The sequence below is a fragment of the Salvelinus fontinalis genome, chromosome 22 (assembly GCF_029448725.1).
Source record: "Salvelinus fontinalis isolate EN_2023a chromosome 22, ASM2944872v1, whole genome shotgun sequence".
NCBI lineage: Eukaryota > Metazoa > Chordata > Actinopteri > Salmoniformes > Salmonidae > Salvelinus > Salvelinus fontinalis.
Window position 1 is genome coordinate 5,429,817 of NC_074686.1, and position 12,284 is coordinate 5,442,100.

Here is a 12,284-nt window from a genome sequence, read left to right on the forward strand (position 1 = left end):
GACGGAACGCTTCTTTCAACAGCAGCAACAGTTACTCAGACACCTCGGTAGTTTGCTAGACAAAATACACGAACCAATAAAGCTCTTTAGACGCTTTCGTGTATATTAGCCACTTTGTTTTAAACCCACTTCTGTCGTCTAGTGAGTTATCCGATTTAATTTCATATTTATTTTGTTGTTTTTGGTCAGCTAGCTGCCTGGTTAAGTTAGCACTAGCCTAGCTAGCTAACATCCCCAACCATGAGGTCACTCAGCTCCTCTCCTGCTAAAGAAGTGAAAGAGGAGGAGGAAGAGGAGGATGTTACAATACAAAAACAAGCGGAGAGTGATGCTGTTACTGTGAAAGAAGAAGTGAAAGACGTTTCAGTGAAAGAAGAGGAAGACGCGTTCAGAGTGAAAGAGGAGGAGGATGTTACAGTAAAAGAAGAAGGGGCAGAGAAAGAGGAGGATTCCGTTTTTGGAGTGAAAGAGGAGGGGGAGATGACTGTCACATCCAAAAAGGAGGAGGAAACTGAATTTCTGGTCCCGGTTTCTCAAACGCATCTTAAGGCATCTAATGGTTCTAAGCGTGAACTAAGCCGTAAGATGGTTTTGGGAAACCGGGCTGTAATTAACACTAGTAAGTACTGTCTTAAATACAGAGGCACAAACTCTGCAGTTGTTGAACTGATGTGTGGTGTTACAGGGGAAATATGCAATTGCTACATCCATATTTGGACTTTATTAATTTATAGCCATTGATTCTTGAAGAATATAACACATGCCTCATGAGTGTAGTTCGACTGTTGTACCCCATCAGTACACCAAATAAGCTTTTTTTACTCAAATGTTTAGAAACAATGTAAACCAAAACTGTATAGCCTCAACATATTTAAAACTATCATGTTGATATCATGGATGGTCAGTCCTTACATTATAGGCCTGTCTATGAATTTGAGAATAGTTACATTTCTCCAGTCCCATCCAGCATCTTAACACCAAAACGGTGGTCGAATGACAGCTTTGTTATTATTTCAGCTGCCGATTGCTGGGTTGATTGTGTGGCTTTTTTAAAGGGGCAACCTAGGATTTAAACAGCAACAAAATGGCTGCCCTGAGACTTGGTTTGGTAACAGCTGAAGGATGGGGACCACTCTCAAATTCATAGAGAAAGCTATTGTAGTAACCGTAACCCAACACCTAGTTCGGCCATCTTGGCGTAACAGTTATAAGGTGTTGGCTTGACAGTCACTGGACCCAGGTTTGAGTTCAGCTCAGGGCTACCCCCTGAATTCACTACACTATGAATGCAAGGACTGGCCATCCATGATGTCATAATGATAGTTTAACCATGTTTCTAGGATATATAGTATATTCTAGAATTCATGATGTCATAATGATAGTTTAACCATGTTTCTAGGCTATATAGTATATTCTAGAATTCATCCATGATATCATAATGATAGTTTAACCAGGTTTCTAGGCTATATAGTATATTCTAGAATTCATCCATGATGTCATAATGATAGTTTAACCAGATTGAGGCTATATAGTACACTGCTCAAAAAAATAAAGGGAACACTTAAACAACACAATGTAACTCCAAGTCAATCACACTTCTGTGAAATCAAACTGTCCACTTAGGAAGCAACACTGATTGACAATAAATTTCACATGCTGTTGTGCAAATGGAATAGACAAAAGGTGGAAATTATAGGCAATTAGTAAGACACCCCCAATAAAGGAATGGTTCTGCAGGTGGTGACCACAGACCACTTCTCAGTTCCTATGCTTCCTGGCTGATGTTTTGGTCACTTTTGAATGCTGGCGGTGCTCTCACTCTAGTGGTAGCATGAGACAGAGTCTCATACCCTGACTTTTTAAAAGGGATTTCGTGGCAATTAGCTTAGGAACCGCATGACAACTTGAACGCTATTGTTCGACTGTCTCTTGGACAGGCGTTATACGTTTTTACATTTTCTGGGAAAGTTTTTATTTGAAAACGTTTTTGTTTACTTGCCTGCCTATTGAATTTGGAATGCACTGTACTGTTCATCTCTGAAACTCACTGAGATAATTCCTTTGGTACAGCAGTAACAATACAGGGATATAACACCTACAGAAAATATAGGAATGCTTATGGGGGAGGTGTTGCTGTATACAGTGCATTCGGAAAGTATTCAGACCCCTTGATCTTTTCCACATTTTGTTACGTTAGTCTTATTCTAAAATGTATTAAATTGTTGTTTTTCCTCAATATACACAATACCCCATAATGAGAAAGCAAAAACAGGATTTTAGAAAATGTTGCTAATTATTCATAGTGTTCATAATTATTCAGACCCTTTACTCAGTGCTTTGTTGAAGCACTTTTTGTAACGATCACCGCCTTGAGTCTTCTTGGGTACGACGTAACAAGCTTGGCACACCTGCATTTGGGGAGTTTCCTTCATTTCTTCTCTGCAGATCCTTTCAAGCTCTGTCAGGTTGGATGGGGAGTGTCCCTGTATGGCTATTTTCAGAGATGTTTGATTGGGTTCAAGTCCGGGCTCTGGCTGGGCAACTCCAGGTTATTCAGAGACTTGTCCCAAAGCCACTCCTACGCTGTCTGGGCTGTGTGCTTAGGGTTGTTGTCCTGTTGGAAGGTGAACCTTCGCCCTAGTCTGAGGTCCTGAGCGCTCTGGAGCAGGTTTTCATCAAGGATCTCTCTGCACTTTGCTCCGTTCGTCTTTCCCTCGATCCTGACTAGTCTCCCAGTCCCTGCTGCTGAAAAACATCCACACAGCATTATGCTACCACAACCATGCTTCACCTTTTGGATGGTGCCAGGTTTCCTACAGACATGTGACTTGGAATTCAGACCAAGGAGTTCAATCTTGGTTTCATCAGACCAGAGAATCTTGTTTCTCATGGTCTGAGTCCTTTGGGTGCCTTTTTTGTCAAACTCCAAGCAGGCTGTCATGTGCATTATACTGAGGAGTGGCTTCCGTCTGGCCACTCTACCATAAAGGACTGATTGGTGGAGTGCTGCAGAGACGGTTGTCCTTCTGGAAGGTTCTCCCATCTCCACAGAGGAACTCTGGAGCTTTTAGTTGTTCATTCATGTGCCTCCCGGGTGGCGCAGTGGTCTAGGGCACTGCATCGCAGTGCTAGCTGCGTCACCAGAGTCTCTGGGTTTGCGCCCAGGCTGGGCTGGGTTCACGCCCAGGCTCTGTCGCAGCCGGCCGCAATCGGGAGGTCCGTGGGGCGACGCACAGTTGGCATAGCGTCGTCCGGGTTAGGGAGGGTTTGGCCGGTAGGGATATCCTTGTCTCAGTATGTTAAAAAAATAAAATAATAATAATAATAAAATGTATGCACTCTACTGTAAGTCGCTCTGGATAAGAGCGTCTGCTAAATGACTAAAATGTAAAATGTAAATGTATTTTAATAAGCCTTTGTGTTCTTGTTATTTGAGGTGAAGAAAAAATACTTTGAGAAGCTCTACAACTCATTAGTGGTGGAGCGTTAAGACAATCAGAAATACCATCAGACATCCTCAAATGGGCACATTTATAGGCCTGTATTTGTGTGCAGGCCAGGTAGATTATTCCTACTTCTATATGTGTAATCAGGTGTGTGTCCTTACTCAACATTGACAGGAGTGTTTCAAACAAAAGACAATGAATAAATTGACAAATCTCTTGTATGGTCAGGTCTGGGTGGTCTGCCATGGGCCATTTCATTTAGTATCCGTTTGGGTCGGCATGGGGAATGATTGTATTTCCCCATAGTATGTTGTACCGAAGTTGACCGACTGAAAGGGAGTGTAATTGTATGACTATAATTAGTGTTCCCTGAAGGAGGGAAACAAGGTACAACACCAGTTTGGCCAAACCCCTTCCTGGGTCCGTGAAGAGCGGTATTAAATTGAAGGAATAAATTGATCCTTACACTCATCACCTGTGGAATGCGGGGCTTCCAGCGATGCACCGATTTAATAGTATGTTGTACCTAGTTTCCCTACTTCAGGGAACAGTAGTTATAGTTCTAACGTTGAGCTTGTCATATAATGAACTTCAACTTAAATACTGGATCTTGCTGTCATTCAGTTTTTTTTGTATTCAGATCTCTGAAATGCACTCTAACTACGTAACATTTAGTGTCTTCTTATGTTACGCTGGGAAAACAGTTTATGGGCACAGAAATCCTAAATCATTTCAGAGTTTGCTAAATCCGAGAGTCCCCTTAAGTTGATTCACAACACCCAAATGGATACTGTCATTAATGTGGTTCTTCTATAATTACACATAATACTTAATACTGTAGCTGTTTAGTTAGTCACATGTTCAACTATCATCAGCTGATCCCGGAAATCATTTTCTGAATGACAGTCGCATGACAAACATCACGACATGCAAGAACAACCAAAGTGCTTCTTCATACTCTGGTAAAGACAGGTATGCCGTGCTCCATGTTGGATCCAACATCCCTAACAAATTGATGTTTATAATGTGTTATTGTCTGGTTGATTCACAGTAGGGTCTCGTTAGTCTGTTTGCACACAGAGATACTTAGCTGATAATGTGTAGAGTAGAGGTCGACCGATTAATCGGAATGGCCGATTTCAAGTTTTCATAACAATCGGTAATCGGCATTTTTGGACACCGATCATGGCGCATTACATTGCACTCCACGAGGAGACTGCGTGGCAGACTGACTACCTGTTTTGCGAGTGCAGCAAGGAGCCACGGTAAGGTGCTAGCTAGCATTAAACGTATCTTATAAAAAACAATCAATCTTAACATAATCACTAGTTAACTACACATGGTTGATGATATTACTAGTTTATCTAGCTTGTCCTGCGTTGCATAAAATTGATGTGGTGCCTGTTAATTTATCATTGAATCACAGCCTACTTCGCCAAACAAGTGATGATTTAACAAGCGCATTCGCAAAAAAAGCACAGTCGTTGCACCAATGTGTACCTAACCATAAACATCAACGCCTTTCTTAACCTCTCTGGGATATGTGGGACGGTAGCGTACCACCTGGCCAACATCCAGTGAAAATGCAGAGCGCCAAATTCAAATAAATTACTATAAAAATTTTACTTTCATGAAATCACACATTCATTATACCAATCAATCACGGACCATCATATTTCAACCCCCCGGCGTGACACAAAACGCAGAAATAAAGATATAATCCATGCTTTACCTTTGACGGGCTTCTTCTGTTGGCACTCCAATATGTCCCATAAACATCACAAATGGTCCTTTTGTTCTATTAATTCCGTCGATATATATCCAAAATGTCCATTTATTTGGCGCGTTTGATCCAGAAAAACACCGGTTCCAACTTGCACAACATGACTACAAAATATCTAAAAAGTTACCTGTAAGCTTTGTCCAAACATTTCAAACTACCTTTGTAATACAACTTTAGGTATTTTTTTACGTAAATAATCAATAAAATTGAAGACGGGATGATCTGTTTTCAATACCGGAGGAAAACAATGTGTAGCATGCTTTCTGGTCACGCGCCTCTAACAAACAGTACACTTCACTGGAGCCTCATTCTGAACATGGCTACTTCTTCATTTCTCAAAGGAAAAACCTCAACCAATTTCTAAAGACTGTTGACATCCAGTGGAAGCGATAAGAACTGCAGGAAGGTCCCTTAAAAATCTGGATTCCCAATGAAAACCCATTGAAAAGAGAGTGACCTCAAAAAATAAAATCGGAATGGTTTGTCCTCAGGGTTTTGCCTTCCAAATAAGTTATATTATAGTCACAGACATGATTCAAACAGTTTTAGAAACTTCAGTGTTTTCTATCCAATACTAATAATAATATGCATATATTAGCATCTGGGACTGAGTAGGAGGCAGTTTACTCTGGGCACACTTTTCATCCAAACGTGAAAATGCTGCCCCCCTATCCACAAGAAGTTAAAATCAATACACAAGTATATATTTTTAAACCTGCATATTTAGTTAATATTGCCTGCTAACATGAATTTATTTTAACTAGGGAAAATTGTGTCACTTCTCTAGCATTCTGTGCAACAGAGTCAGGGTATATGCAGCAGTTTGGGCCGCCTGGCTCGTTGTGAACTGTGAAGACTATTTTTTCCTAACAAACACAGCCAAATTCGCCAAACGGGGGATGATTTAACAAAAGTGCATTTGTGAACCTAACCATAAACATCAATGACTTTCTTAAAATCAATACACAGAAGTATATATTTTTAAACCTGCATATTTAGTTAAAAGAAATTCATGTTAGCAGGCAATATTAAACTAGGGAAATTGTGTCACTTCTCTTGCGTTCATTGCACTCAAAGTCAGGGTATATGCAACAGTTTGGGCCGCCTGGCTCGTTGCGAACTAATTTGCCAGAATTATTACATAACATGGAAGGTTGTGCAATGTAACAGCAATATTTGGGCTTATGGATGCCACCCGTTAGATAAAATACGGAACGGTTCCGTATTTCACTGAAAGAATAAACGTTTTGTTTTCGAAATGATAGTTTCCGGATTTGACCATATTAATGACCTAAGGTTCGTATTTCTGTGTGTTATTATAATTATTGATAGAGCGGCCTGACTGAGCGGTGGAAGGCAGCAGCAGGCTCGTCAGCATTCATTCAAACAGCACTTTACTGCGTTTGCCAGCAGCTCTTCACAATGCTTGAGCTGTTTATGACTTCAACCCTATCAACTCCCAAGATTAGGCTGGAAATACTAAAGTACCTATTAGAACATCCAATAGTCAAAGGTATATGAAATACAAATGGTAGAGAGAGAAATAGTCCTTTAATAACTACAACCTAAAACTTCTTACCTGGAATATCGAAGGCTCGTGTTAAAAGGAACCACCAGCTTTCATATGTTCTGAGCAAGGAACTTAAACTTTAGCTTTCTTACATGGCACATATTGCACTTTTACTTTCTTCTCCAACACTTTATTTTTGCATTATTGAAATCAAATTGAACATGTTTCATTATTTATTTGAGACTAAATTGATTTTATTGATGTATTATACAAAGTTCAAACTAGTGTTCATTGTTCATTCAGTATTGTTGTAATTGTCTTTCATGACATTTCATAACCTCATCATCAGACAAAATTATCTGGTGATGAGGTTATGAAATGTCATGAAAGACATTTTAGTTTCCATGTTTCACCTGAAATATTAAATAATTTATAGTCCTAGGTCTATATTGTTGTTAGTTGAAGTTATGGGCCCTACAGTAGGTCTATGGTATTGGTATAACTAGTTGTTTCCTCATTAGCTTGGAGGAGCTTCTGCAACCAAATTGCGTGTGCGTCGCCCTCGTGCGCTAATTTTAGTAAACACAGAAAGGGGCCTATATTGGAGACCAAAAGTCGTATGGCACTGCTTAGGATTTCAACAACTTTAATAACTTATTTCTAGCCTACAATCATCAATGTTACTATTAATGTGAAAACAAGACGAAATTTGACTATTGTTGCTCACTTGACTGTCTTAAGACAATTGTCAAACAATTTTAACATTCATTACAGACGTCAATTGTTGTACAACATCATGGCTTCGCTGTTGGCATCAACTTTTACAGTGGATTTCTGCTATTGTGGGCCTTGAACAATCTGTCTGACTTTGTTGTTCACACAGGAGAGAGAAGTGACTACCATGGGTCATCTGGGGAGCCTCAACAACATCATGATGCTGATGAGGCAGAGAAGAGTCTCCCCAGATCAAAACACCTCAAGAAACACCAGCGGAGACCCACAGGGAAGAAATCTCATTGCTGCTCTGACTGTGGGAAGAGATTCACCTCCTCAGCAGGCATTAAAATTCATCAGAGAATCCACACAGGAGAGAAACCTTATATCTGTGGTCAATGTGGGAAGAGTTTTACTCAGTCAACCAGCCTGATATCACACCAGAGAATACACACCGGAGAGAAACCTTATAGCTGTACTCAATGTGAGAAGAGTTTTACTCATTCAACCAGCCTGATATCACACCAGAGAACACACACAGGAGAGAAACCTTACAGCTGTGATCAATGTGGGAAGAGTTGTAGTCACTTATGCAACCTTTTATCACACCAGAGAACACACACAGGAGAGAAATCTTATAGCTGTAATCAATGTGGGAAGAGTTTTACTCACTTAAGCAACCTGGTATCACACCAGAGAACACACACAGGAGAGAAACCTTATAGCTGTGATCAATGTGGGAAGAGTTTAACTTCATCTAGCAGTCTTATTGTACACCAGAGAACACACACAGGAGAGAAACCTTACAGCTGTGATCAATGTGACAAGAGATACTCTGATAAACGATCTCTGATCAAACATCAGAAAATACATACATGAAGGAGTTGTTTCATGATATTAATGAATTAATGTCACAGTGTAGAATGTTTTAACATTGTAGTAGGAGTATTATAATGATGTCACAATGTAGGACCATAAACGTTTGTCCCCTGTTCTGTTGATTTCAGCGTGATATGGATATTAGTCTCAGGGGGAAAATCCAGGCTCTGAAATGGAAGAGTACTATTTATGTGATTTAACAAAAAGTGACTAACACAAAAAGAGCTGTGTTCCACTTACCCTGTTGGTGACCCACTTGAATCAAACTGCAACACTTCAAAATGTAGCTAGTTGTTTTCTACAAGTTGTCCTTTAACCAGTGATGTACACATTATCCCCAGATTCCGTGTGGTTTTTGAGCTGTTAGTTTTAACAGGATGTGAAACCTCATCTACCCACTCTCACACAACATGATATCGAAGAGTGATGACAAATAAGTGTTGTGTTCCTTTGTTTAGCGACCCCTAAATTTAAATGCATCACTCCAAATGTAGCTGACTGTCTTCTGCAGGTTGTCCTCTAACCAGTGAGGTAAAAGATATCCCCCATTTCCATGTTTTTTTTTAGTTGTTAGTTTCAACCTTATTTAACATCCTAATCGATATCAGTGATGTATTGCTACTTGTCAAAACAACAGCATTTTTGGTGCTTGTGCAATTTATAAGGTGCTTTAAAAAAAATGTTTACAAAAATGCTCGTAATATGATTATTGTGGCAGATGTTTGGGTATATAGTACATTTTATGTTTAGGTTTTCAATTTATCCCAAACTGTTTTGGACTATTGATTTGGACACGTTTAAACTGTGACATTGGGGATATCCCACTTAACAAAATTTAATTGAAAATAAGACTATGCCCGACCTACAATATAGGTTTTAGTTGAAAGTGAAAGTTGAAAAGGCTATTTAATTTCAACATACTTGCAGCCTATACACATGGACGCAGTATAATAAATTGAGTCTATAATCAGTTTTAGGGATAGGAGTTCTGGTTGTCATGGTAATAACGGATCCGCTAGCGGGACAACTTCCTGTTGGAATAATCAGAAATAATATGAACATACAAGTGTCTTATATCGACTGAAAGCTTACATTTTTGTTAATCTAACTGCACTGTCTGATTTACAGTAGCTATTACAGCAAACATGCTGTACATGCTTATTTAATCGCTATTTGTGATTTTTATGAAGCCTGTGCTGGTTGAAAGAAATGTTGTGGGGCACCATCCTCAAACAATCGCATGGTTTCGCTGTAAAGCCTATTGTAAATCGGACAATGCAGTTAGATTAACAATAATTTAAGATTTTAAACGATACAAGATACTTGTATGTTCATAAATGTTTAATATTACGATTATAGATTTGAATTGCGCACCCTCCAATTTCACTGGATGTTGTCTACTTATTAACCTCTCTTGGGTACGTGAGACGTTAACGTCCCACCTCTTCAACAGCCAGTGAAACTGCTGGGTGCCAAATTCAAATACAGAAATACTCATTATAAAAATTCAGAAAACAAAACATATTTTACATAGGTTTAAAGATTAACTTCTTGTGAATCCAACCACGGTGTCAGGTTAAAAAAATAATAATAATTGCTTTACGGCGAAAGCATACCTTACGATTATTTGAGAACATAGCCCAGCAGACAAATCATTACAAACAGTAACCAACCAAGTAGAAGAGTTACACAAGTCAGAAATAGAGATAAAATTAATCACTTACCTTTGATGATCTTCATATGGTGGCACTCAGCAGACATTCATTTACTCAATAAATGTTCCTTTTGTTCGATAAAGTCTCTTTATATCCAAAAACCTCAGTTTTGTTCGCGTCTTTTCTTCAGTAATCCACAGGCTCAAACGCAGTCAAAATGGGCAGACAAAAAAATCCAAATTGTATCCGTAAAGTTCATAGAAACATGTCAAATGATGTTTATATTCATTCCTCGGGTTGTTTGTAGCCTAAATAATCGATAATATTTCAACCGGACAATAACGTCGTCAATATAAACGGTAAACAAGAAAGGCACTCTCTCGGTCGCACGCATGAAAAAGCTCTGTGACACTTTAGGGTCCACTCATTCAGACTGCTCTTCATCATTTTTCAGAATACAAGCCTGAAACAATTTCTAAAGACTGTTGACATCTAGTGGAAGCCATAGGAACTGCAATTTGAGTCCTAAGTCAATGGATACTGTAATGGCGTTGAATAGAAAACTACAAAAACAAAACAAAAAAACTCAGGTATTCGCCTGCCAAATCAGTTCTGTTATACTCACAGACACTATTTGAACAGTTTTGGAAACTTTAGAGTGTTAGTTAGTTATATGCATATCATATCTTCTGGGCCTGAGAAGCAGGCAGTTTAATTTGGGCATGCTTTTCATCCAAAATTCCGAATGCTGCCCCCTACCCCAGAGAAGTTAAGGGGGAAGGTGTTACAGGCTTTGGTTTTTCCATTTATGTTTTCTTGCTGGGGAACGTAACAACAAACATTGGTGTAAAACAAGCTTATATTTTGGGTTGGATGTTGCATCCAATTGTTAATATTTTAATCAATGTCATTTCCTTACAATGCTCATTAGTCTTTCAATTGTTAGTCTTCTGTTTTTTATCCTCATGTTTGTTGTGTACTAAATATTTCTGTTTATTTTCATTGTTTTTTTTCCCTGTGAAGCCATTGCGTTGCATCCATGTCTGAAATGTGCTGTATAAATATAGCTTGATTTGATTTGAACATATTGTAAAACAAATGAACCCAATGACTGACCAAACAAGACTCTTGCAAAACCAATGAACAAATATGTGCAAAAGCAATACATTTCTTGGTCAATCTTAGTATGATAAACTATCACTTTTCCCCCTACCAGGGGCTTGAGGTGGTCTCCCACAGCTCTGCTTGTGTCATGTTCTGTGGCCTTGCTGTTCCATTTCTTGACTGCCCCTGCAACACAGAAAGAAACATAGTTAGTTATATTATATAAAACACTCCGGGCTGGTTTCACAGACAAATCTTAAGCTTAGTCCCAGACTAAAATGCTTGTTTGAGCTGTCTTAACTCAAAGCGACTTGCACAGACTTATCTTAAAATAGTGGTAGATTTAGCCTGTTCTGGACTAAACAAAGCCGATTGCAAGAGGGAGGATTAGAGCTACTCTGGGACTAAATGGAAGCTTAAATGAATCTTTCAAAGAGGCAGGTTTAACTTCTGCTTAGTGCTGTTTGTGAGGGAGCCTGGACTATGTGGAATGTCTAAATGAAGACCAACATGCACTACAGAGGCCAGACCAGTACTGGTGGATAGGAGTAATCCATTACATTACTTTGAGACAGCTTTCGTATATACAAAGAAAATGCATTGGAGATAATATCTCTGCTTGAGCCTAGACTTTCCTCTCTGTCTCAAAGAGGAAGGCTTTCTCCAAGTTCTGATCACTTTGAGGTTTTTGGCATCTGGAGTCTTTCATTGTGAAACTGGTGATTTGTGTGGTGTCAGTGAAGCAACTGTGTGTTTAATTGTTCACAACGTCTGCAGGGACATTTGTGAACTGAGGAGTCTTTACATCAAGTTTCCTGATGCTGCTGGCCAAGCCAACTATAAAGTGCAATTCCATGATATGGGCACTTCCCAGAGTATATTACGGTGAGAAACATGGTCTACTAATAGTTACTTTATAGTAATATGATCTACTAATAGTTACTACATAGTAATATGGTTTACTAATAGTTACTATATAGTAACATGGTCTACTAATAGTTACTACATAGTAATATGGTCTACTAATAGTTACTACATAGTAATATGATCTACTAATATTTACTACATAGTAATATGGTTTACTAATAGTTACTCCATAGTATTATGGTCAGATTTTGAGTTTATTTTACAGGGACAGTGCACATTAATCAACGTTTCAGTAAAAGTGCCGGTTTTATCCATCCGGCTAATTT

General features: G+C 39.0%; 1 protein-coding gene across 1 annotated transcript; it reads left to right on the plus strand.

The window, feature by feature from the left end:
* On the plus strand, nucleotides 1–11,225 carry LOC129819616 (zinc finger protein 892-like). Its single transcript, XM_055876009.1, has 2 exons — nucleotides 1–619; nucleotides 7,623–11,225. The coding sequence occupies exons 1-2, from the start codon at nucleotides 241–243 to the stop codon at nucleotides 8,330–8,332; spliced, it is 1,089 nt and encodes a 362-aa protein (XP_055731984.1). The 5' UTR covers nucleotides 1–240; the 3' UTR covers nucleotides 8,333–11,225.
* Nucleotides 11,226–12,284: the final 1,059 nt, after the last annotated feature.